Source organism: Punctularia strigosozonata (assembly GCF_000264995.1).
Source record: "Punctularia strigosozonata HHB-11173 SS5 unplaced genomic scaffold PUNSTscaffold_10, whole genome shotgun sequence".
Taxonomy (NCBI): domain Eukaryota; kingdom Fungi; phylum Basidiomycota; class Agaricomycetes; order Corticiales; family Punctulariaceae; genus Punctularia; species Punctularia strigosozonata.
This window is the reverse complement of record NW_006767442.1, coordinates 634,525-657,923: the sequence shown is the minus strand read 5'-3', so window position 1 is coordinate 657,923 and position 23,399 is coordinate 634,525. Positions and strand designations below refer to the sequence as shown.

The 23,399-nt window shown below is 52.5% G+C and overlaps 11 protein-coding genes across 11 annotated transcripts; 5 read left to right on the top strand and 6 right to left on the bottom strand.

The window, feature by feature from the left end:
* Positions 1-180: 180 nt before the first annotated feature.
* PUNSTDRAFT_54006 (DUF221-domain-containing protein) lies at positions 181-4,050 on the top strand. The gene is made up of 15 exons (XM_007386002.1): positions 181-312; positions 367-411; positions 471-992; positions 1,042-1,440; positions 1,493-1,627; positions 1,682-1,934; positions 1,986-2,054; positions 2,108-2,171; positions 2,231-2,302; positions 2,359-2,430; positions 2,482-2,635; positions 2,686-2,755; positions 2,810-3,054; positions 3,105-3,248; positions 3,305-4,050. Exons 1-15 carry the CDS (start codon positions 214-216, stop codon positions 3,806-3,808), a joined length of 2,847 nt encoding a protein of 948 aa, XP_007386064.1. The 5' UTR covers positions 181-213; the 3' UTR covers positions 3,809-4,050.
* A 272-nt stretch (positions 4,051-4,322) lies between these two features.
* PUNSTDRAFT_72627 (uncharacterized protein) lies at positions 4,323-5,237 on the top strand (the record flags this gene model as incomplete). The annotated part of the gene is made up of 4 exons (XM_007386001.1): positions 4,323-4,733; positions 4,785-4,817; positions 4,874-5,025; positions 5,078-5,237. The coding sequence occupies 4 exons, from the start codon at positions 4,323-4,325 to the stop codon at positions 5,235-5,237; spliced, it is 756 nt and encodes a 251-aa protein (XP_007386063.1).
* A 360-nt stretch (positions 5,238-5,597) lies between these two features.
* PUNSTDRAFT_136434 (retrieval of early ER protein Rer1) lies at positions 5,598-6,481 on the bottom strand (the record flags this gene model as incomplete). Its single annotated transcript, XM_007386000.1, has 6 exons — positions 5,598-5,673; positions 5,735-5,869; positions 5,924-6,113; positions 6,166-6,171; positions 6,236-6,245; positions 6,296-6,481. 6 exons carry the CDS (start codon positions 6,479-6,481, stop codon positions 5,598-5,600), a joined length of 603 nt encoding a protein of 200 aa, XP_007386062.1.
* Positions 6,482-6,725: 244 nt separating this feature from the next.
* PUNSTDRAFT_145142 (uncharacterized protein) lies at positions 6,726-7,705 on the top strand (the record flags this gene model as incomplete). The annotated part of the gene is made up of 2 exons (XM_007385999.1): positions 6,726-6,771; positions 6,825-7,705. The coding sequence occupies 2 exons, from the start codon at positions 6,726-6,728 to the stop codon at positions 7,664-7,666; spliced, it is 888 nt and encodes a 295-aa protein (XP_007386061.1). The 3' UTR covers positions 7,667-7,705.
* Positions 7,706-8,611: 906 nt separating this feature from the next.
* Positions 8,612-10,584, top strand: PUNSTDRAFT_127305 (MFS general substrate transporter; the record flags this gene model as incomplete). The annotated part of the gene is made up of 2 exons (XM_007385998.1): positions 8,612-8,811; positions 8,882-10,584. 2 exons carry the CDS (start codon positions 8,612-8,614, stop codon positions 10,194-10,196), a joined length of 1,515 nt encoding a protein of 504 aa, XP_007386060.1. The 3' UTR covers positions 10,197-10,584.
* PUNSTDRAFT_28600 (ribosomal protein S5 domain 2-like protein) lies at positions 10,548-11,323 on the bottom strand (the record flags this gene model as incomplete). Its single annotated transcript, XM_007385997.1, has 2 exons — positions 10,548-10,890; positions 10,947-11,323. Coding segments are annotated over 2 exons (720 nt in total), but the record flags the coding sequence as incomplete, so codon positions are not given.
* A 69-nt stretch (positions 11,324-11,392) lies between these two features.
* On the bottom strand, positions 11,393-12,666 carry PUNSTDRAFT_105652 (NAD(P)-binding protein). Its single transcript, XM_007385996.1, has 5 exons — positions 12,501-12,666; positions 12,176-12,445; positions 11,981-12,121; positions 11,766-11,925; positions 11,393-11,708 (listed from the first exon to the last, which is right to left on the bottom strand). The coding sequence occupies exons 1-5, from the start codon at positions 12,585-12,587 to the stop codon at positions 11,485-11,487; spliced, it is 882 nt and encodes a 293-aa protein (XP_007386058.1). The 5' UTR covers positions 12,588-12,666; the 3' UTR covers positions 11,393-11,484.
* Positions 12,667-12,999: 333 nt separating this feature from the next.
* On the top strand, positions 13,000-15,186 carry PUNSTDRAFT_54001 (acyl-CoA dehydrogenase NM domain-like protein). Its single transcript, XM_007385995.1, has 15 exons — positions 13,000-13,037; positions 13,098-13,240; positions 13,292-13,314; positions 13,374-13,423; positions 13,477-13,501; positions 13,554-13,635; positions 13,691-13,775; positions 13,829-13,964; positions 14,016-14,134; positions 14,197-14,263; positions 14,319-14,479; positions 14,529-14,667; positions 14,720-14,889; positions 14,943-15,003; positions 15,059-15,186. The coding sequence occupies exons 2-15, from the start codon at positions 13,225-13,227 to the stop codon at positions 15,116-15,118; spliced, it is 1,194 nt and encodes a 397-aa protein (XP_007386057.1). The 5' UTR covers positions 13,000-13,037; positions 13,098-13,224; the 3' UTR covers positions 15,119-15,186.
* A 593-nt stretch (positions 15,187-15,779) lies between these two features.
* Positions 15,780-17,319, bottom strand: PUNSTDRAFT_136428 (uncharacterized protein; the record flags this gene model as incomplete). Its single annotated transcript, XM_007385994.1, has 14 exons — positions 15,780-15,841; positions 15,898-15,924; positions 15,983-16,157; positions 16,213-16,238; positions 16,295-16,312; positions 16,375-16,460; positions 16,515-16,548; positions 16,602-16,650; positions 16,715-16,803; positions 16,859-16,891; positions 16,955-16,970; positions 17,022-17,088; positions 17,142-17,171; positions 17,228-17,319. The coding sequence occupies 14 exons, from the start codon at positions 17,317-17,319 to the stop codon at positions 15,780-15,782; spliced, it is 804 nt and encodes a 267-aa protein (XP_007386056.1).
* A 1,259-nt stretch (positions 17,320-18,578) lies between these two features.
* Positions 18,579-19,449, bottom strand: PUNSTDRAFT_121740 (snRNP and snoRNP protein Snu13). The gene is made up of 4 exons (XM_007385993.1): positions 19,314-19,449; positions 19,200-19,260; positions 19,041-19,144; positions 18,579-18,985 (listed from the first exon to the last, which is right to left on the bottom strand). Exons 1-4 carry the CDS (start codon positions 19,371-19,373, stop codon positions 18,827-18,829), a joined length of 384 nt encoding a protein of 127 aa, XP_007386055.1. The 5' UTR covers positions 19,374-19,449; the 3' UTR covers positions 18,579-18,826.
* An 89-nt stretch (positions 19,450-19,538) lies between these two features.
* Positions 19,539-23,338, bottom strand: PUNSTDRAFT_145135 (UPF0187-domain-containing protein; the record flags this gene model as incomplete). Its single annotated transcript, XM_007385992.1, has 15 exons — positions 19,539-19,847; positions 19,898-20,153; positions 20,213-21,381; positions 21,435-21,485; positions 21,541-21,549; positions 21,603-21,648; positions 21,705-21,761; positions 21,814-21,862; positions 21,913-21,994; positions 22,042-22,074; positions 22,126-22,147; positions 22,207-22,733; positions 22,783-22,911; positions 22,966-23,105; positions 23,154-23,338. 13 exons carry the CDS (start codon positions 23,336-23,338, stop codon positions 21,206-21,208), a joined length of 1,506 nt encoding a protein of 501 aa, XP_007386054.1. The 3' UTR covers positions 19,539-19,847; positions 19,898-20,153; positions 20,213-21,205.
* Positions 23,339-23,399: the final 61 nt, after the last annotated feature.

The following is a 23,399-nucleotide window of genomic DNA, read 5'->3' as shown; positions in this document are numbered from 1 at the left end:
CATAATGCGGTGCATAATGGTTGGAGCATCTATGGTGACCTTTCGGGAACAATAGACCGTCTCTGCGCCACGGCCCCTTGTTGTTGCCGGCCGTTCCTCGACCGCCCCACGTTAGCACAACAGACCGCTGAGTTCCTTGTACCCCACCACGACCTCTCCTAGCCACTTGTACTATCATTCTTTAATCCGGCGTGTCTTCGCCACATTCCAGCCATGTCGGGCATCGACCAAATCGTTAATGACAATGCCAATTCACGGACGCTGGCGCCCAAGGCAGTCTTGTCGCAGTTTGTTCTTATGACGGTTATTTCGGTGAGTTGCTGCTCGATTGGCAAACTCAAGAGACTGTACTGGACATGCCATTAGCTCGTCACCGTCGTCACATTCAGTCTCCTGCGGCCGAACAACAAGGTGAGTGCAAGACAGGTTGCATACCTTCACCTGTTCCCGAATCTGACTTCCGGTCACAGATCATATACGAGCCGAAGTTAAAGTATCATGAGGGGAACAAACAACCACCGCGGATACCCAACTCGACATTTGGCTGGGTCTCACCTCTTATCCACGTCAAGGAGCCGGAGCTCGTCGACAAACTCGGACTCGACGCGGTCACTTTCCTCCGCTTTCTTCGCATGTTTCGATGGCTCTTCACCGCTGTGGCAGTCCTCTGCTGTGCCGTGCTCATCCCCACCGATATCATCTATAACCTGCGTCACGTCAAGAGCAGCAATCGGGATATCTTGTCCATGATGACGATTCGCGGCGTCAGCCACGACTACTTGCTGGTCCATATCGCCGCATCCTATGTCATTACGGGGGTGGTCATGTTCTTCGTCTACGTTCACTGGAAGGCGATGGTCCGGCTACGCCAAGCTTGGTACCGATCCCCTGAATATCAGGAGACCTTCTATGCGCGCACGCTCGTCGTGCAGCATGTGCCGAAGAAGTACCAATCCGATGAGGGCATCCGGGCTATCTTCGAATCCTTCCAGGTATGTTACGCACCCCTCGCTTCAACCTCATCTCTGAGTGCCGTCGTAGGTTCCATATCCTACGACGTCGGTCCATGTTGGTCGTCGTGTTGGTCTCCTGCCTTCCCTCATCGAGCATCATAACGACAACGTCCGGGAGCTTGAACGCTATCTGGTCCGTTATCTCAAGAATGGGCGAATCGGGAAAAAAAGACCGACGGCTACCATTGGCGGGTTCCTCGGCTTCGGGGGACAGAAAGTGGACGCTATCGATTACTATGCCGAGAAAATCCGCGAGTCAGAGGCGAAGGTGGAGGCATACCGAGCTCAGATTGATAATAACAAACCAGAGAATTACGGCTTCGCATCCATGGCTGCTGTACCCTATGCCCATATTGTGGCCCGGATGCTGAAGAACAAGAAACCGAAGGGAACAACCATTCAATTGGCGCCGAATCCCAAGGACATCGTGAGCCTCACCCATCATGCATGAAGAAACACATGTGTTGACCGGAACTCAGATATGGGAGAATTTGACCCTATCAAACGGTGCCATCGCGCGCAAGAAGACGATGGGCTTTGTCTGGCTTGGTGTTGTTTGTTTCATTAACACCATCCCTCTTTTCGTCATTTCCATTCTTGCCAACTTGACGGCTGTACGTTGCGATGCATTCCTCGTATATATCCACGTTGCTCAACCGCGCTTCCAGATATCCAACTCGGTTGCCTTCCTTGGACAGTGGAAATCCGCCAGCCCTAATACATTCGCAATTGTTTCTGGTATCCTGCCACCGGCCGTCTCCGCCCTGTTCGGTTATCTGCTGCCTGTCATCATGCGCTGGCTCTCCCAGTATCAAGGAGCTCTGACAACTTCTCGACTGGATCGTGCCGTCGTTGCACGTTACTTCGCATTCCTCGTCATCTCTCAGCTAGTGATCTTCACGCTTATTGGTGTTGGGTTCAGTAAGTGACGTACCTCTTCTTCAAACTCCACGATATCAATGTCTGTCGTAGGAGCGGCCGAGAGTATCATTCAGGCCATCGGAAAAAAGAGTTTCAAAGATATCATCGACAATCTCCACGGTAACTTTCTGCCATGCTCGATCGGCAAAGGACTGACATCAAGTTTGCTCCAGAACTTCCTGAGAACATCAATAACACGTACATTGATCAGTCATCTTATTGGCTCACATTCTTCCCGTGTGTCCTCTTTCCTCTTCAATTCTGTCCTGCAACAACAATTGAAACGATTGGTTTAGTCTTCGAGGCTTCCTTGCCGTGTTTGATTTGGCCCAAATCATCAACCTTCTTTGGATTACGTTCAAAAAGAGGTATGTGTTATTCATGCTGTTACACAAATCCTTCGCTAACATCGCGACTGATATAGGGTATTTGGACGGACTCCTCGCGAAGTCCGTGACTGGTGCAAGCCCCCGGACTTCCAATATGCAATCTATTAGTATGTGGCCTATGACATTCCAAAGCATGGCGTCCTGAGCGTCACGCATAGCTCCAATACCGTTTTCATGGGTTGTGTTGCCCTGGTGTTTGCACCGCTCGCACCTTTGGTCGTGGTTGCAGCTGCTATTGTCTTTTGGATCAGCTCATGGGTGTACAAATACCAGCTGATGTTCGTTTTCACCACGAAGGTGGAGACAGGTGGAGTAAGCAACTTCCTATGACTGATTGTATCACCCAACTCATGACAACCCAGCGTCTATGGAATGTGGTCATTAACAGGGTGCTTTTTTCCGTTATGCTTATGCAGGCGCTTGTGATTCTCAGTATGTCCTTCTTGGTCGTTAAAATTATCACGTGGACTCATTGCGATGTCCCAGCCACGGGCCTTGGGTACGGTTGGAAAACGTTCCAATGGATATCTGCTGTCCCCCCAATCCTCATCGTCATGGCCTTCAAGGTGTACCTCAGTCGTACCTTCTCCAACGCTTTCAGGTATTATAATCCGACGGAAGAGGAGATCAAAAACGCAAGGATTCACTCTGCGCGCGCTGACGCCAAGGGTAACCGACTTGCCAATCGCTTCGGACATCCGGTTATGCATTCCGAGTTGTTCACACCTATGGTAAGCTCATATCGCGCTAGTTGAGGCAACGGGACTGACTGTTTTCCTAGGTTCACGCCAACATGGTCCCGTTGCTAGCGCAAGTGTTCAACGGTAAGATTGGCACACAACAAACGAAGATGGACGAGATGGGCGGTCAAAGGATGCAAGCAGCAGTGGTGGGCGGAGGCGTGAAGATTGCTGGTATCCAAGAGGTGTGTGCACTGAGATGTTGCGATTCGGGATGAGTCCTCACCTTGTCCCGAACTAGACTGACCTCGAGTACGATCCCACACTATACCAACGAGATCGTGGAGAACAGGATTGGGATGCTCGATCCTTTGCGACCACGAATATCCTCGCAGGGAACGACGGCGCGAGCCTCGCACCCTCCAAATCGATGTTCTATGCCAACGGGCGCTCGGCATCCCCAGCACCTGGCTTTGACCATTATCTCGCAAATGGCCCGCAACGTGGCGACGGTAGCCAGGAAGCATTCGAAATGGCCCAACTCGAGTACGACTCTGGAGCTGACCAACAACCATTACTCAGCCCTGGCCACATGTACGCGCAGGCATCAAGTGCTAGCAGCCTTCCGAGTTATGCACCCGCAGGACTGCAGTATCCGTCGCAATCGTCGTTGTCCATGAATCCACCTCAGGCGGGGTACAGGGAAGCGCCTTTGCACCGGCCGTACACGCCTAGCAGACAGGCGTCTGGCTATTCATCTGGTGGCGAACCTAACATGGCTGGAAGGGGTGCCTTCCACAGCTGAACGGAGCTCGCCTCTAAATTTGGACCTCACCGAAGCCCCGCGCTTCATCATGAACCTGCACTATTTAGCATCCGCCCTGCACATTTGTCACATCAGTCTTTACATGCTTGCATTTGCCCACTGCTTTCATAGAATCATCGTGTCACCTTGTCGGTGATCATGGACTTCCCTGTATCTCTGCTACCTTTAGATTATTTTTTATTGCTAATCCGAAGGCCATGGACATGCCACGATTACATGCCACCTCATCTCATACACTGGGACTTGACCACGTTGGTCCTCTCGTAAAAACATGCGCCGCGACCCACTCACTCCCTCCACGCACACCAGCCTCCTCAATAGACCTCGGTCTTTCTCGGTGCTACGCGACTTGTGTATATAAAAATGGTCTGCATCGGCGACGGTCGGATTTTCATGCATCGTTATCAGCACGCGATCTCTGTGACCTCCGACGGCGTGAACTACACTATAAACTGCAAAGGCTCATCAAACGCAAGGATACGTCGTTCGCCGGATGTCTGCATACGGAGCAATCGCGAAAAGTGAATCACTGGAGCCTTTGGGTTCCACTCTTTGGCCAGTCACGCCCCGTACAGCAGACACGAAAGCTCGGCAATACCTTACGATCCATCATTTGACCCTCGCTCGGGCTCTTAACTACTCTGGCCTCCTGGACTATTTGCACAAAGTCTTTGCGGAAGAGATAGAACGCGGGACTACCTACCCGCAGGAGACATTACAGGGTGAACTATACACCCGCCAGGACTTTGAAGCGTATTTCTTCGCGGCCGACGTGCTCTTGGCGATTATTGGACACGACAAGACGACCGTCGAAGACCGAGATGGAGTCATAGAGACCGACGTTCAGCTGGAAAATGCAAGATACGAACGGGAATGGGAGGAATGTGTAGCTGGGTTCTATTATGTGGGTTGTTCTATGCGAATGAGATCAAGCCTCTTACACAGAGCCGTATAGGTCAAGCCCAATTACCCTGGACGTTCTTCGCATGTAGGTCCCGGCACTGAGGTTTCTGGATGAATTCGAGACAATCCTCTTCGCACCAGATCTGTAACGGTGGCTTTGTAGTGCCACTCGCACAAAGGGGGAAGAAATATGCCTCGGTGTTGGCGCGATCATACTTGCATTACGCGCCGAAGCTAGGTTACGAAGCGACTGTCTTCAACCTCGTATTTGTGAACAACTACGCGTCAGTGAGGTATGTAGTGCACGATTAATGTGCATGCGCTCCGGCTTATCGCATGGGTCAGAGTATGGGAGAAGCTGGATTTCATCAAGGCGGGGCGTATTCCTCGGGCAGGTAGGCTTAAGCGCGCCGACGGGCAAGGCGAAGAGTACGTGGACGCCTGGGTGTTTTACAAGAGTTTCAAGGGAGAAACGGCTACCGCAGGTGCTGTAGCATCCGCATGACGTTTACCTGGAGAGATATCTATGCATATGCATATTTAGTTGCCCTTCGAGCATCAATGACAGTGAAGCGACTCAGGATAGGGGGAGGGGGGGGAGGGGGGCAACAACTGCATGACCATAGGACACGGAACGCGTCGACCCGATAATCCGCTGACTTTGGGCCGTATCATGGAGATTGAGATATCGAAACTATTCTTTCTCACTGGGCATATATTCTCGCCTGCACCGCATAGAAACTCTAGGACAAGTGTATAGTGTGACGCGCATTATAGAATGCATAACAATGAAGTGCGACGTGCCGTCCCGGCAAGGTACGATAGAGCTTTTGGAAGTGCAAGATGCAAGAGCCGACGTGAGCCGTCATGATCTGCCGGGCTTGCCATAGCGAGCCTTGCGGCCAAAATCAAAGGGTATGTACTTGTACTTGATCATGTGTCTGTATTGCGGGTGTCAGTTCAGTATTCAAAGAAGTCAGGAAGTGGACGAGAGATACGGACTGAATTTGCCTTCGCATGGTGAGGACGAACAAGGTTATGAAGTAAATGACCAGGATGGGCCAGTAGACAGGGACGTCGAAGGCCTCTGACGTCGTGCAGAACAGTGCTATCAACGTCGCTCGCGTAGATGATAGCCTGCGACGCATCCATGAGCGACAGCTGCCACGCTCAAGTAGGGGTGAAACATACCAGAACTGCCATTCGGGCAACCTCCGTACGAAGGGTTTGAACTCGTCGTCGCGCTGCGAGGGTAGTGAGGGGATTTCGTCCGCGCCACCGCCCTCAATTTCATCCGCGAGTAAGTCTTCCTCAAGAGACGGGTCGAAACGTGGCTGCAGGAAGGCAAGGAGGAGGTTGAGGAGATAGATGCCAAGTGCATCTAGAGCAGTGTTAGTAAAGCGCATCTTCAATGACAGGTCATCACAGCTTACAGCACACTGTGAGATCAGTAGCATGCCGAGAGTTAGAACCGGGGATCACGACGAAGGAATGCACACAGACCAATATACCACTGTATACGAGATTAGCGATGGTCTAGTATGTATTATGGAACGAACTGACCCCTTGGGACAAGACAATCCGCAGCATAAAGATACTGAGAAGTCCAACTGTTCCAAGCCATCGATATGCAACGAACGGAGTAATGCGGTCAAGCTGCTGCTGGTACACTCGGTGGAGGCGTGAATAGTGTGCTTGCGCCGCTGCAAATGGCGTCGTGTCGCCAAGTCCCTGTTCGTCGGAGGACATCATATTTGCGGTCGTGAACTAGCTGGATGGGGCCGTAACAAGGGGAGAATGTACGAGGAGGATGGGAGGTACACGACACGTCGAAACAGCCTGCGCTGGCTGCGCGCTTGCTGAAACCCGTGGGCGAATGCTTTTGCCCCAGAAATTGCCAGTTTTGGAAGCTCATTGGAACCAAAATCCCTTGCGCTTGACGTCAATAAAGCCTGCTTGCGCCGCTCCTGCGCTTGCGGAGGCGTATCAACAGATGGTTTGGCTCAAGAACCCAGAACAGGCGCGGGCCATATATGATGGTGATTTTTGTCTTGCAAAATTGAGCGCTCACCATACTGACGATGCCTCCTAGGAACGCGGAAGGCTTTCACAGTGATCCCATTCCTCATCGCCCCGGTGACATTCGTTATAGACGCGGGCTTTGGGCGTTTCTCTCCTGCGAGCTCCAAGCTGCTCGTCGATGGTATCAAGTCGTGGATATTCATGGAGCTTGTCTCTCCGATCACGTTCGTCTCCACGTTCCTGCAAGACCCTCTGTCGCCGTCTTTCCCTACCTCTGCGCTCAACATACCATCCTCGCTGACACCGTCGGCGCTTCTCGCACTTCTATACCTGATTCATTACACCAATCGGAGTCTCGTTTCTCCTCTACGCACACCGTCACGCTCAAAGTCACACATAACCGTTCCGATGTTTGCTGTCGGTTTCAACCTCTTGAACGGTTTCCTCATGGGTGCTTACCTGGCATCTCCATCTGCCGAAAATCACCTCACTGGAGCGTTCTCGAGGAGAAGGTTTTGGGCTGGCGTGTCGCTATGGGCAACAGGATTCGCAAGCAATGTTCTCCACGACGAAATATTGCTGAACATCCGCCGTAAAGCCAAAGGAAAGGCGAAGGAGAGTGGTGGCAAGGAACACTACGCCATCCCCCAAGGCTACGGTTATAATCTCATCTCATACCCGAACTATTTCAGCGAATGGGTCGAGTGGGTGGGGTTCGCTCTTGCTGCCTCTCCCGCTCCTTCGTTGGCGTCGACGTCAGCATTCTTGGAGACCATATCACCTCCCTGGATATTCGTACTCTCGGAGGTGCTGCTGATGCTACCACGCGCATGGAGGGGACATCGGTGGTACCACAGTAAATTCCCGGACTACCCAAAGCAAAGGAAGGCGGTCATACCGTTCTTGTTCTGATTCCATGCCGCCATTTCGGATCGTGTACCCATTCGTCGGATCCTGTTACCCTACCCGCTCGCTTATGGATGTTGTAGAGGATATCATGTAGGAATAACACTCCATTCTCTACGCCAAGCTTGTAACGTGATTGATTGCATATTTGAACTGACGTTGATGCGTGTTTTCGTAAAGCCGCTATACTTGTGAGCGCTTTCGTGGAACATCCTGGAAACCACGGATAGGAATGCTCTGATTTGATCGTTAACGCGGGGTATAATGGTACAAGCCCTGTAAGCTATATTACATATGTGGTAGTGCTATGGCTCCGGTACATCCACCTGATAGGAAACACTGTTGGCAACGTTAATATTCACCTGATGTGAAACACCTTTCTCCCCCGTCTCCAGCATCCCACAGCACCTCTGATGATATAATACCTGGTAGACATCATAGTAAGGGTATTGTCTTGATGTATACGAGATATGTAATTATCGGAGTGAGAGAAGCAGTCCACGCAAAGCGAGCAGGTCGATACACACTGGTGGCTTATTAATAGATTTTGACCGGCATCCCTCTGGCAGAATAGGTTCTGTTACCGAGCCCTTAGCGGCTTCAGAACATGACTGAACGTGTATATGGCTATCTGTTTATGAAGCCACTAAAAGGTTCGGGCAAGAATTGAACGAGAGCGGACAGAAATGAAACGAGTGGTTCATATCAGGTGTATCACCGTGACTACTCATCAGAAAGACACCTCCGCGTCGCGCTATGCCGAGGCACTGAGACTGGCGGCCGAGCACCCTTTTTAAGTACCATCGCGTCACCGGACCTCACTGGACTGATGTTGATTCATGAGTCATATCCAAGATGTACATTGCATAAAAGTACGTTCGCTCCGCCGTGGCGCTTCTCCTTCGTAACTTTCACTACTATTCTACGCACGGCTTTAACCTCTTTGCATCCATGAGTTCGCAGCCAACAAACGCGAGCGGCGCAGAAGAGCATGTTCTCAACCGCCTTGACTCAAGCACACACGCTTCGACTTCAGCCATTCCTGCGCAGGTTGTAACAACGGTCTCGATAACACGGCCCTTGAGCGTATCCGCTTCAGGAGAACAAGTGATTGCGGCCTCTGCGTCCCCAGAGACCAAGCCGAAGCATATGTGAGCAGCGTCAACTAGAAGCTTATCAGCTCCATGAACTCATGCATGCGCGCCCCTTCTGCTTGGAAAGGCGGGAGGTGGTCATTTGCATCTCAGCATTTACCGTGATTTTTATGTGCTGCGGCATCAACTTCGCGTTTGGAGTATACCAGAGCCTGTACGAGAAAATGTCCGCGGAACCTGGCAACCCCTTCACCGGCACCTCTACCGCCACCATCGGCCTCATTGGCACACTATCGGTCGCTTTCATGCAAATAGCAGCGCCTCTGGCGAGCGCCTGGGTTAAGCGCTTCTCACCGAAAGTCGTGCTTGCTCTCGGCGGCGCACTCTTTTTCCTGGCCTGCTTGCTCGCTAGTTTTAGTCAGACGGTCTGGCAGTTCCTGCTCACCCAGGGCTTCCTGCTCGGGATGGGTACTTGCATAGCCTACATTACGGCCGTGACCGTCACGCCGACATGGTTTGCGAAGAGGCGCGGCCTTGCAATGGGTATCATTCTCTCTGGCACGGGAGTCGGAGGCCTCGTCTGGGCGCCTGCCATACAGGCGATGAATGAGCGGTACGGCTTTCGCACCGGTCTCAGGATCACCGGTTCAGTGGGTGCAGCAACCATAATAGCGGCCACTTTCGTCCTCGACTGGGACGAAGCCAGCAAATCCCGCCTCAGGCAACAAGAGAACGCAGTTGGAAAGTCCCTCCTCTCACGATTGTTTGTCGTACCCCTCGTCAACTGGCGAGTGGCCAAGAGCAAGGCGTTCACTGCACAGGCTCTCGGAACGACGTTCCACGGTGCTGCATACTACATCCCGCTCTTCTACTTCTCCACCTACGCAGCTACGTTGGACTACAGCGCTACGGCCGGTGCCAACTTCATCGCAATCAACAACGCCTGCAACGCCATAGGCAAGATCGTCATTGGCTTCATCGCCGATCGATGGCTGGGTCGTATCAACACTCTCGTGTTGACGACTCTCGTCAGCACCATGGGAACGGCCGCGTTCTGGATTCCATCCACCCTCTTGAACGGACACGAGGGCAGTCGAGGGCTGTTCATAGCCTTTTCGCTCGCCTATGGTACGTTCGCCAGCGCCTACGTCTCGCTCTTCCCAGCGTCACTCGTCGAGATATTTGGTCCCGCCCAGTATGCGTCCGTCAATGGTCTGCTTTACATGCTGCGCGGATTCGGCGGACTCGTCGGCGCGCCCATTGCCGGCGTTCTCATTCGAGGCAGCGGTGGCGCAGCTATTCCAAAGGCGTATTGGCCTTCCGCCGTCCTCGTCTCCGCTCTTCTTGCCAGTGCGACCCTATCTGTGGCATGGGTTTGGCACGAGGCCTATAGAAAGACGGCCGAAACCCGCCGAACGGCCAAGCACTCGTGGCGCATGTAATCCACTTGTTTTGCACCAATCAACACTGTCTGGATAGGATACTCGTGAAAAGCACCTGCTACGTCCATTACCAGCTTGCAAAGGTTCCTGGGTCGGGATCTTCGGGGGACGGGCATTAGCAGGTGATATGGAATGACGTTGTTCCTTCTCTTGAGTGGTAGCCGCACTCTGCCTCGCTCACAATCGAAACCCAATCTGCATGTTATAGGCCATGGTCTGATCGCGAATGAAACCGAGGATCGTCTGAGTAACGCAGGTGATTCCTGGGTCGAGATGGAACGGTCTCCATGCGATTGCTCGCGGAGATTCCTGAGAGCAACGACAGGGTCATGACCCTGGCAAGGCATCTGGCTGGTTCTTCTTCGCTATGAGGGCCTTGACGCTTTTGATAGAGTTCTCCCTCGCAGTGATGAGTCTCCTCGCCTTCTTCAGGTCCTTCTCCTGCATTATCGCGGAATAGTCCACCGTTGGGCGCTTCTTCTCAGCGCCGTTATCTGTGGTCCCTTCGCCTTGCGTTTCGCTGGAGGATAGAGACGCGTATTCCCGACGCAAATCGGCGAGAATGTCGTCCAAGCTGCGTATGGTGGTGATAGTTTCCTCCAACTCATCCGTGAGCTTGAACGTCCGAGAGACTTCGCGCGTGCATGTTTCCATATGCTCAAATCGCGCTGGGCCTAGCATAATGCCTCCGTACCTATTCCGACATTCGACATCACCTACAATGAAGCATGACCATCAGAGACTACTTACCATCGGCTCACTATGACCACGGCATCGATGATACCCTCTGCTTCCATCGTCTTCAGAATCTTAACCCCACCAAAGCGCTCGCCATCGTCATCCCACCCGGTACTTAGCTCAAAGTCGTCTTCAATCGATTCACTGAGCCCAGTTTTGCCCGGTTTGAGCACCATGCATCTCCAGGCTGCAATCTCGTGGCTAGCAGGCTTGGACGCATGAACCACGTTCTTGTGGTGATTGATGGCTTCTCGGGCCAGCCTGGGAGAAGAGGCTCGGTAGATGGTCGCTACAAACGTCGAACTGCGGTCACGAATCTCCTGCGAGGTTGCTGAGGCTGCAGGAGGTGGCCGTGAGGATGAAACGAAGGAATCCAAATTGCCAGACATGCTCGATGTAAGTAACCATGATTGAGGCGGTGTGCGAATTCTCAGCTTGCTCTACGCAAGATGCTGTCTCTTCCTAACAGGTATGTATTGCAATGTTTTGGCAACTTCTACAACATGATCCGTTGCTCTTACGCATTGCCATTCACCTCTTCAGTCTACTATTACAACTTCGCGGATGGGCGTTTAGCACTGTGCACCCATTTGCCGCCGGTCATCCGAGTCGTTCGACCGCCGTCTAAGCTGATTGTAGCCCCATTGACGTATGCGCCAGCTCTGCTCGCAAGGAACAGCGTTGTCCCCGCGATGTCCTCGGGACTTCCGATGCGATACAGCGGGATGCCCCTGACTAACGCATCCCCAGCGGTGCGAAGCGTGTGGGCCATCACTAGTGAGCGAGTATTCAGAGGCTAATACAACTGCAAGCAGCACATAGGTTACTCACTCTTGCTTTCGAACGGACCTGGGGCAATAGAGTTGCTCGTAATGCCCTCCCAGCCCAGCCTGCCGGCGAGGTTCCGGCTGAGGTGGTGTACTGCGGCTTTCGATGCTGAGTAGGAATACATCTCAGAGTCCGGCACGCGCAAACCAGCTACCGACCCAATCTAGGATCGCGGAAATCAAGCGATGAAAGGGCGGTAAAGTTGAGGTATGTGTTACGTTGATAATCCTCGCAGGGTCTTCCCAAATATCGCCCCGCTTGCCCCGCGCCGCCGCAGCGCGAAGAAGAGGCAGACATTTCTGCGTCAAAGTGAACACTCGTTGCACGTTGAGCGTCATGACCTTCGCAAAAGCTTCATCCTGCCAAGAAGGCATTAGATGTCGATGTAACACGGAGTGGACTTGGACACGAACGGGGAACTCCTCGATCGTCGCGCCCCACGTCGCGCCGGCATTGTTAACCAGGACGTGCAGGTACTTCTCCCTTTTGGCAACTTCTGCGGTTAGCCTTTCCACCTCAGACAGCTTCTGTAGGTCCGCGGCGATGGGAATAACCTGTCCACCGCCAGCCTTGTTCACATCTTGGCACAAGGCGTTCAGCTCGTTGGCGGTAGCCTCGCAGTCCTTTGCCGAACGTGACGATATATACACCTTCGCACCATTCAACGCAAATGCTGTGGCAATCTAGACACACGACAATTGAACATATATCTTAAGACAATATGAGTACTGCGCGAACCATCTTGCCAATGCCTCGACTGCCGCCCGTAACCAGCACGACCTTGTCCTTCACGCCGAACAAGTTGTTGAGATCCAATGCTTCCATGGTGTACGGCAGACTGGGTCAGAAGGTGTAGAGTACAGTAGTATGACCGACAAAGTAGGGTGGTCGGACGAGCAGCTTGACGAGCCTGTCCATGGCTGTTGCATCCTTCCGTGGTCACGGCCAACACGGCAATCCGGTTGCCGGTATGATTTACGTAATGTACCCGAATCACATCCACAAAGGCTGCGGATTATTCTGCATGACGGAAATCCGAACAAGACGATATCGTGCCCGATGACAGTATTTCCAGAGGACGATACTCTGAGGTCTCTATGATCAACAGCCGTCAACGAGTCTCAGTCAAGCGTAGTGCTCAGGCTGAATTGATTTCGAGAACACAGCCACCGGTAGCGGTAACCCGAGGATGCCGAGTCGGAAGCCCCCCGCACTTCTCCGGATCCATCACGTAGATCCGAGTGTTCATTCGCGCCCCGTTCAGCAAACCTCAAGGTACTGCAAGCTCAGGCTGCGTAGGCATTCGCATCTGACATTTCGGGGATTTTTATGTAGTCGGATCAGCAGTTGGTGATCAGCAATGCCAATCTCAACCATACCCGCCTTCAGGGGCTCTGCAGCGAGCCGCAGCTTGACTGCGACGACCAGACGCTGCATTGGAAGAAGATTTGTGTCAACTTCGATGGCCTATAATCCAAGCGAGTTTCTCCTCTATCTTTGAGAATACCAATACTCATTGGGATGTACAGAAACGACCAGCTTCAACTGGGAGGTGAGTGATGCTGAAAGGGCGCTATGGCACGGCTTTTGTCCGACGCAGAGGTTGTATAGGATTCGCTGGATTTGGAGTCGATGCTAACTGAGGATGAGATTGCCATACGGTGAGACCTTATTCAGGCTTTTACAGTGGCAGGGGCTCACCCGCTTGTTCAAGGGACACGGCGCGATCTTATTGCCAGGTATGTGCCCTTCATACACACCCCGTTATTCTTTCCACATAATGGCATTTAGGAGAGACTCGCTCCTCGAGTTATTGAAGCATGGCGCACAGAGAAATTCACACCTGAGATAATGAAGGAGATGGGCGAACTTGGTACCTTGACACATTCCATCGTATAATCACCCTGTTGAGGCTCACCGCTAACCAGGTCTCCTTGGGCCGACAATCGATGGTTACGGCTGTGCCGGCGCGAGCAGTGTTGCTTATGGACTCATTGCTCGCGAAATTGAACGGTAAATTGCTTTGAGCCTCTATTTGTGGCGACACACTGACGAGTTTCTATCAGCATAGACTCCGGGTACCGCTCTACGGCATCTGTGCAATCGTCCCTCGTCATGCACCCCATTCATGCATTCGGTTCCGATTTCCAAAAGGAGCGCTTCCTACCGGCATTGGCCAAAGGCGACCTGATCGGATGCTTTGTACGCTTATTAAAACTCTCCCCGCGAACAATACTTATCGTATACATCAAGGGTTTGACGGAACCAAACCATGGCTCGGATCCTGGAGGAATGGAGACTACCGCAGCAGAGGTTGACGGCGGTTTTGTAATTAATGGCAGCAAGACTTGGATTAGCAATGCGCCTATTGCGTGGGTTACCCGCGCAAGGAGCAGTTGCATATGCGCCTGCTGACGACATTTGATTTACCCAGGGACGTTTTTGTTATATGGGCCCGGTGCAAATGGGACAACAAAGTCCGCGGATTTATACTTGAGAAGGTAAGTATGGGAAGATTTTGCTATGGCTTCACCTTACTGATACCGCCATCTACAGGGCATGAAAGGCCTTTCGGCTCCCCCTATTAAGAACAAGCTCGCCCTTCGGGTGTCTCTAACAGGATCTGTGTTCATGGACAACGTGAAAGTGTCGCATGATGCTCTCTTGCCGAAGTCAAGGAGTTTGGGAAGCGCGTTCAGCTGCTTGAACAACGCAAGGTAGATACCGACACGCACCCGCCGCTTGCAGCACTTAGTCACTTCCCAGATACGGCATATCTTGGGGTGTCATGGGCGCATTGGAGGATTGCGTCAGCCGTGCCCTTGCGTACTCGCTGGAACGCAAGCAATTCGACCGCCCTATCGGCTCCTTCCAGCTTGTCCAGAAGAAGCTAGTTGACGCTCAGGTGCTCAAGGCGCCCTCTATGATATTGTCCGCATTCTCATCGGGTTCATCAGAGCGAAGTTACTCTCGGACTTCTTGCCTCGTTGCAAGTAGGTAGGCTAAAGGACCAAGGCAAACTCGCGCCGGAAATGGTTAGCCTCGTCAAACGCAATAACTGCGGAAAGGCGCTCGAACACTCCCGGAGAGTGCTCGACGTGCTCGGTGGGAACGCCTGTGCTGATGAGCGAGTCATGTATGTCTCTCCGTCGTTCGGAAGCTGACCCCATGCCAAATCAGATACCATATCGGCCGACATGTGGCGAATTTGCAGGTTACGAACACGTACGAAGGGACATACGTGAGTTTGGGAAGTCTTAGTACATATCATTGGCATTTGACTTACTCTCTTAAAGGATATCCATACCCTCATATTAGGCAAGGCGATGACAGGTTTGGCGGCTTTCGCGAACTAGCGTCTGCAAATGTACTCCGTAGTATACATTCCCAATGCAACGTCACCTGGATATTCAATAAAAAATATCTCTCCCTGTACCCTGATTGATTATCTGACATATCAGACGAGGCAGCACACGGGACGGTCTCCGCGGACTCATGACGCGCCAGGTTCACCTCGGGCAGGGCGCGAGTCCGCGCAAGATGCTCCAGGTTTGGATGCTTTCGTAGCAGGCGGACGACGCGATTGAATCGTCCTTTGGCATTCATTTTCACTCCCCCCGCGGTGAACGCAACAATAGACGAAGGCGGAAGCATGTTGTTGATGAAGATATATGCATGATAATTCGCACAGCAAACTGTATGAGGAAAACATGGTAAGACGGATGTGGTCATTCGAGCTGGTTCGAATGCGGAATTTTGGAATTCATGATACCAACGACATTAGCGAACCAACAACACAAAACGATATCAATTTGAAGAGCTTCTCATTCCCGCCTTAGCCCTCGAGACTAGTCGATTATGACAATAGCGATGGCCATTGGCATGTCGTGAAACTTGGCAGAGTGCGACCCAGGGCAATAATCGCAGAGAAGAAGAGGGAAGAGACATTCTGACAAGGCACATATGATCAGATCAAGGTCAGAAAGCTAAGGTAATTGAGTTAACCAACCTTCCGGATCAGAACTCAAAGTCGCAGCTGATTATCTCCCGGCCCTCCAGGTCGCGGCGACGGCGGCATCCTACCAAAAAGACATCAGCGGGTTGAAGACCTTTGCCATGGAGCGGATAGACGCACCTCCATCTCCTCCTCCTCCGCCATCACCTGTGAGTAGCAGGGCGACACTTCAGTAAGGAGGACGAGATACGATCATGCGACATACCGCCGCCATCGCCACCGTCACCTCCGTCACCACCATCGCCTCCGTCATCACCACCGTCATCACCGCCATCGTCCCCGCCATCGTCCCCGCCGTCGTCCCCGCCGTCGTCCCCACCATCGTCCCCACCATCGTCCCCACCATCAGGGAATTCACCGTCCTCGTCCACGTCATCATCCTGATAAATAGCGAATGAGCATTCGGAAGCCACTCCTGCAACAATGCTGGCGTACTTCGCCGTCATCATCCTCATCATCGACTGCAAGAGACATACGTTAGTGAGTCGCCATTCGAACAGAGGGGAAAGTATCTTACTGAGGTCAAGATCGTCATCTATCGAGCGCACAGCAAAATGAATATTAGGTGATCAATAAACACAAGTCTCCGAGACGCACCTGAGTCATCATCTTCGTCGCCGCTAGCGTCGCCATCCTGGACATCCGAGCGAATCTTGGAGGCGCGGTCCGCGGCCTGGTTGTAACTAGATGCTCACATGGTGAGGTTCCGAGTTACGTGCGAGAATGTGTTCACTGACCGATCAGGGTAAGCAGAGTGCTGAACTTTCTGGGCTATAGGGCTTTCGTTCAGGACAGCGATCATGCTATATGGCGGAGAACTTTACCGAGATCGCCCGGAGCGAGCGAAGGGTTGTTGTTGTAGACTTTCATAGCCTGAAAATACAGTGCGATGAGGGCGTTGAGGTGGCAATGACGCTGCCATCCATGAAATACGAACCTGATCGAAGAACGCGTTGGTCGCGTACGTAGGATCTTGTACCTGAGCGGCGGTGCCCCAGCCCTGAGAAGGTCTTTGTTGGAAGACACCTATGGTGGTGGGGAATCAGCAAGGCTCTCGAACACGGAAAATCTGTTCGTATACCCAAGCTGTCCGCGTCTCCAAAGTTGAGGTTGTCTGAAGTGATGCATTGGATGAGCTACAGTCTACGGGACTGTAAGATATCCAATGAATACGCACTGATATGGCTCTCGACCTGTGATTCATCTTAGGAATGCGATGTAATGGATGCATTTCAATGACATACCCATGCGGTCTCGAAGGCAGCTTGCATAACCGTGTCCGGTACGCCACGCTGCGTCCCGATTGAATTACTGCGAGAGAAATGTCAACAACTGGCATACTTCACTGCATGAAGCTGACTTACATCAGAGAGGCGATCGATGAATCATACGTCCTAACAGACGACTTTCAGACGATACAGCGTTCCGGGATGAAAGTGATAATACATACGACGGGATAGTATTTTGACGCCTCTGTATGGACGGAGGCAAAGCCTGCGCGCCCATAGAGGCAAGAAGGAGGACCAAAGGGTATACACGCATGTTGAAGATTCCCTGAACTCTCGTTAGCAGGAAGAGGCAGGTTGTTGGATTGTCTGGAGGCATATATGGTCAGCTTTTATACGCATTTTTCTGGTGCTGTGTCCTGAACCGCGGCGCAAGCTGCACATCCTGACTCATGACGCTATCGCCAACGGTGTCGTCCATCACCATCGCGTGCTATGAGCGCTACACTCCGTTGACAGTTGCATACGCCCAAATGACCGTCGTGGGAGATGCATCCGCCATGGTTTTTAACGGTGTTCGGCCGCGCATGAAGGTGGTTGTGATTGCCGAAGAGCGGTATGACCACGGCGGAATGGCACAAGGATGCCCGCGGTATGGAAATTGTCGGGATCAAGGGGCACAAACCAGCAAGGCACTATCGCACAGTCTGTCCGATCTCTCGTGCATCATTTCGATGAAGAAGAAACAGGGTCTGTGAGGTAGTGTCTTTACTGGCGCTGGGGACCCGATTGCCAGGCGTTGCGGGCGCAGGAAGCGTGCTTGCCGCGCCTATAAACACTGTCGGGTCTTTCTCAGATGGATTGGATTGCGCGAGACGGCTATGAACACACCATGGTCTCCACTGCCAGCACCAACGCGAGCATATGCCATCAGGGAAAGGTCAGGCGTGCCGATGCATGCTTCGATGTCATGGACAGGTTCAAGTTCGGGAATTGTTCGAGTCTATCATGGTGCCTGACTCCGAAGCTACTCTATCACGAGAATCACGCCTTGACGATAAATTTAAACCATCCGCCTTGAGATGAGGACTATTGCAGTGACTTGTTGAATCGGACGAGTCGAGTCCTGTCAAGCCCAGATGAGCTGCGTTGCCGTACCACTTACAGCACGCATAGACCATCTCGACCAGCGGCTGGAAGGAAGATAGCTCACCAGGCATATATGAGCGTTGTGGAGACCCGGGAGGCTACGCTTTCTCCGGGCCCTTAGAAACTGTCGAGCAGCTGGATCAATGACGAACTTAGGAGTGCTGTATTTTTAGAACATGTGAGAACCACACTCGGCTATTTTGGCCCGTACTCAACGCTTTCCCACTCTGACAGCTGCCCAGCTGGGTGTTGCTCGATCAGCGCCCAAGAAGGATCAAGATCGGCCAAAACCCCGACGACAGACACATATCCGAAGACACATCATCTGTGCGCGCGTAATATGTAATTATCTCCGGTCCGCCGACCTCATCTCCATTACGATCTAGCGCAGTCGAGTGGTGAGCGCAATCAAGGGATGGACGTAGACGGAAACGTATTGTCATTGACAAGATCCGATGCGACGCACAGAGACGCTCGACAATCGACAGATGCATGCCACAATTTTCTGCCTTGAAGCCGGCGCATCGAATCGCTTTATGAGCGCAACGACTGCGGGCGCTCTCTGAAGCTATGCAACCCTCATGGTCAGGCCACACTGAGCCTGGTTCAAGCTTTGGATTTTGGCATTGGAGTAGAGCAAGAGCAATATCGAAAACAGCAGCATATGAGGGTGATCAAATGATGAGTTTCTCGATCTGAGTTTTGACGGCTTGAATCTGGCTTTGCAGCTCGCGAGATTCATTGGTGGTGACGCTCGCAGCAATTACAGGCCGGGAAACGTTGCAGGCGCGACCCAGGGCGACCTTCGAGGGAACGAAGACGTACGGGACGTTCTGAGGATGGGATACGGTTAGAGCGGTTGAACTAGCCTTCTAATAATCTACGCGCCTTCTCCTCGCAAAGCAACGGCAGATGAAGCAAGATCTCCAAAGGTTCGGTGTCTGCCGTCAAAATGATGAACTCCGCGATACCACGGTTGAGGGTCTTGGTCGCTATTCATGACGCAATGAGTGCTATGTCGAGAGCAACATAGCCCAAACAACAGACCTTCATTGGCACCCTTCTTCAGTTGCTTATATGAAGATGCTTGCTCCACCAAGTCCATGATCTGAAGCAGAAAGGATGAGCGAAGCGCCGTAGAAGAGGTGAACAAGAGCGTACTTGGTTAGTAAGGTCGGCGTCGGCAAGGGGCCAAGCCTTTCCCTTGCTATTGTCGGCCATGTTGCGTTGTGCTATCGACCTCACGCGAGTGATCCTTGGTCGAGGGAGGGTGAGGTAGGGCGAAGTATGAGGGCGGAGGACGGAACTGAGAGCAAAACGGAAAAACATGCGGGCAACGTCAGTGCGCGTATCAATGCACCATCACTGCTAGTCACGGTATTGTGGGCTGTTCAGTGCTTGCCGTGCGTCCTCGTGACGGCAGAGCGACTTGCAGTTTACTTGGATATGCTGGCCTCAACGCGCGGCTTGGCGCGCGCAAACGTCGCTCATAGACAAGCATGGCGCGCAATGGCGACGGAGGCTAACACCTCAATGCCATCTACCGAGCGAGCGGTCCCAACGGGACGGGCGCGGTCTGAACGGACTGTCTTCGTCAAGTCCTGGAATGGGATCAGCTCTATGCCAGAAGGCCTGGCCATCGTCCAGGCAGTGGAACGAAAATATGGCCCCGTTCAGGAATACCGCTTAGTCCGGGTGCGTTGTATAGTGGCTGACTGCTACGCAATACCTCAATGTTTCCTCAGCGAGACGACAGACCAGATCTCTATGCGCCATTCCTATTCGCCACGTTTAAGGACTCCGAGGCCATAGCAAAAGTTCCTGAGGCAGGTGAAGACATGCAGGTAGAAGCTCCGGCGCGGGTTCCGACGTTTGTGGAACAGTTCGGAGGAATCGGTCGTGAACACATTCACTCGTACATTCTTCCCGGAAGCGCTTCGTCCATCAGTGCCAAGGCTGATGCAGAGCCAAAGTTGCTAGACGTGCGCATCATACGGTCGCGTCAGTGCATAATTTTGCCCTTGGTACTCGTAGTTGTAACTCAACAAGCATGACTGTAGCGCGTGGAGATGGTCCGGCTGGTTCGAGCCTACAACACGGCCGCCCTAGACGTAGTGAGCGGACGCGCGAAGGCTTCGGTCGCGCTTTCATAACGTGGGGCGGATTTGCGACCTCAATGTCTGCTCCGCCTCAGACCGATACGAGACCGTTGTGGGACGCAGCGATGGAAAACTGGAAAGCGCTCCGTGACAGCATGCCGCCTCCAGTGGACGCTATCCAAAGGGACACTGCCGAAGCGCAAGCTGGTGGGGCCACGGAGGACGAGCTGGCAGCTTTCACCTCACCAACTGCTACTGCACAGCGGGAAGAACCTCTATCTCTGTTGGAAGCTTTCAACAATGCGAGAGCTGCGGCCGCTGCCACGTCAAGGTCTACCGCATCTACCGCACCTCCCCCGTCAACCTCAACTTCAACGTCTAACACTTCGCAATCTTCCTCCGAGCCGCTCGAGGAGACCGTCGAGATTGCCGCAGTACCGCCGAAATCGAACAAGCTGCAAAGGGAAGAAGCACGCCGCGCCATCCGTCTAGCTGCGATAGAGAAGGCAGAATATGAAAGAGCCAAAGCGGAGTACGAAGCCAAGCTGGCTGGCGAGTCGCAACGGGAACGAGAGGCCGACCTTGCTCTTGACCGGACGCACAATCGTCGTTCACTCGGCAAATCCGGTCCAGGCAATACTGGTGAAGGTCAACCAGCTTCCAAGCCGAAGAAGATTAGCGAAAGGCTATTCGACATATTTGGGCATTGGCGATGATGGGTCATACTTCGTAACACTGCACCCTCCGTCACCCTCCCCCCGGGGAACGCTTGTAGATCGGGATTAATCTATAAACATAGCATATGCCCGCAGTCACAATAATACACATGGGTAGCTACCAGCAGCTCGATCGGGTCGAAAACATCTCAAGTCTCATAGGTACATAGGTTCCCTAAACGTCCCGAACCGCAGGATTTAGAGTGAAGAGACTTTGGTCTGGGTTCCTCCTACAACGTTAGCTCGCCAAGGCCGCTAGCATGCATGCGGAGCCTCGTCGTAGCCATTCTTCGGGGGTGACACGCTGGACTGGGTCTACACCGCAAGGTCGTGCAAGTGCATCGTTGGAAGGCGAAAATGCCCAGTTAGACACCTGTGGCATAGGCGTCGACGTGATTGCCACTATCTCATTATCTGCGAAATAGTTCAGCTTTGCGGTCGATGTGAATAGCGGTACAGGTGCGTACGGATGATGGTCTGCGTGAAATGATCTAGGTTCAGGTCGTTCCTCTCATACGCTGACGACGTTTCAGCCTGAGTCCGGAAGCAGGAGTGGATGTTCGAACAACTCACAAAAGGGATCTACATTGACGAAATGAGTTGAGCTTCCACGAGAAGCATGAAAGACCACTCACTCTCAATCTCGTCGCCCATGGCCAGAAAGCCGAAAAAAATGAAAGACTGATGCGCCGTTAGGTGTTCGTGTCACTCCAGAATGCATGCTGAATAGCACCCACCACAAGCGTGGTCCCAGGAATCGTGAGCCAGCCGAGCATGGCATACAGTTGGAAGGGCTACGAAATTAGAATATACAAGAGAGACTCCAAACAGATCGTTCCAGCGTACCAAAAAGAAACAATAGATCCACGTCACTGACCATAAATGGGCAGAATAACTATGAATTTAAGTTCACCACCGAAGCCCAGGTAGAGGCCCTGAACTCACGAAAATGGGATAGGAGTGGTAAGTATGCGTTCTAGACCAGTCAAGGCGTCCACGAGCTGGGTTAGACAATTGAGTAGTAAATCTAGATGAAAGTAAGCGGAGATCATGTCAGGCAGGGAGATGACGTACTGCAAGTGGGCGTTTCCATGACTTTTCGCTGTTCTGTTACGGAGAATTAGTCGGTGATAACAGGGCAAAAACAGTTCAACACACGAAGAGTGGCGATATACGATCCCTAAATGCGACGAAGTTCGATGAACGTGGGGTAGTGTTGAGCAAACATCATAGACGGACCAAGTACAAAGAAATCTCGAGCGGGATATTCTGGGAGTGTTCGCGCCCCACTCTCTTCGCCCGCAATCGGGCAGCTTTTTTGCCTCTCAACTCCTTGCCTTGGTGATCGAGCGGTTTAAGGAGCAGGGAGAAAGGAAAGAAGTCCAGCAAAGCGTATCTTGGGGGCATGCGCGCTGGAAGGAGTATATTCTCGCTTGCGAAGGTAGAAACCGACGGTGGAACTCTAGCGCTCCGGAACGATTTAGGAGACAAAGGCGAGGCAGCGACACTGAGATTGCCTGAGCGTGTACCACTCGGTCTGATTGTCGACGGAACAGCAAGGGTGGACGGAGGAGGTGAAATGATAATCTTGAGTCCAGTCTTTAGGTGCGATGCATTCTCAGTCATCGTAGCTTCGTCGAATGCGGTCTTCTCCTGAAGGGAGGAAATAACGTCTTCGTCATTCACTTTATCCATGGAGGGCATTCCGGGCGGAAGTCCATAACCAGGTAAGTATTTGACCAGGGGATAGAGGTCAACGTAGTGAACTGTTGGCAAGATCAGCCCGTGAATTCACGTGCCCGAATACGAACGTACTTCCTTCCTCTCCGCGGAGGTAATGCTTAACAGCGACTGCGAAAGCTTCTAGCAGGTTAATGGCAGTCTTCTTCTCAATCAGAGCACGTGTTCTCGCTTCGTCTGCAGTGAAGTTCCCCTCAACGGTGTCTAAAAAGTATGCACGGTCAGCGTCAGAAAGGAGAATGGCAGCGAAAGATTCACCAGGAACGCTGAACCAGATCGTCCTCGACAATGTCCTGGTGCTCAAGACGATCTGAGCCCAATATTTCCGGCCTTCGTTGTATCGTTCGAAGCTGGACGTGGTTCTGCAGGAAACGACGAATCCGAGAACGGTTCCAAGCCTGCAAACGTTATCAGAACACAGTACTGCAGAATTGTGCCATCCGTACGCTGTGAGGAGAGTCGGCTGTATCGACAAAGAATGAACATTATGGCTGATGACGGACACGGCCGTAGACCAGCCAGCAAAGAAGAGGATAAGATGCCAGCATCTGAAGAAGGCGGTAGCGAGAATAGCGTCCCAGAACGAGCAGATGGTGCTCGTGTCCTGAGCGAACGGATCCACCATATGCATGGAGTTCAAAAGCGTGGGTGGAAATGTAATGCGCAGGATCAGAAGGGGCATATGACGGTCC

Excerpts from the sequence above, each read along its gene's own strand:
- PUNSTDRAFT_105652 (XM_007385996.1), bottom strand. The coding sequence starts at position 12,587 with ATGGAAGCATTGGATCTCAACAACTTGTTCGGCGTGAAGGACAAGGTC. Across the intron at positions 12,446-12,500 it reads GTCGAGGCATTGGCAAGATG|ATTGCCACAGCATTTGCGTT; the intron begins GTTCGCGCAGTA and ends TCGTGTGTCTAG. Across the intron at positions 12,122-12,175 it reads CGACGATCGAGGAGTTCCCC|GATGAAGCTTTTGCGAAGGT; the intron begins GTTCGTGTCCAA and ends CCTTCTTGGCAG.
- PUNSTDRAFT_54001 (XM_007385995.1), top strand. Across the intron at positions 14,264-14,318 it reads GCGGATTTATACTTGAGAAG|GGCATGAAAGGCCTTTCGGC; the intron begins GTAAGTATGGGA and ends CGCCATCTACAG. Across the intron at positions 14,480-14,528 it reads AGCTGCTTGAACAACGCAAG|ATACGGCATATCTTGGGGTG; the intron begins GTAGATACCGAC and ends GTCACTTCCCAG.
- PUNSTDRAFT_121740 (XM_007385993.1), bottom strand. The coding sequence starts at position 19,373 with ATGGCCGACAATAGCAAGGGAAAGGCTTGGCCCCTTGCCGACGCCGAC. Across the intron at positions 19,145-19,199 it reads GAAGAAGGGTGCCAATGAAG|CGACCAAGACCCTCAACCGT; the intron begins GTCTGTTGTTTG and ends CGTCATGAATAG. Across the intron at positions 18,986-19,040 it reads CGTTGCTTTGCGAGGAGAAG|AACGTCCCGTACGTCTTCGT; the intron begins GCGCGTAGATTA and ends TCCCATCCTCAG.
- PUNSTDRAFT_54006 (XM_007386002.1), top strand. The coding sequence starts at position 214 with ATGTCGGGCATCGACCAAATCGTTAATGACAATGCCAATTCACGGACG. Across the intron at positions 2,303-2,358 it reads TGGATTACGTTCAAAAAGAG|GGTATTTGGACGGACTCCTC; the intron begins GTATGTGTTATT and ends CGACTGATATAG. Across the intron at positions 3,055-3,104 it reads CCGAGTTGTTCACACCTATG|GTTCACGCCAACATGGTCCC; the intron begins GTAAGCTCATAT and ends CTGTTTTCCTAG.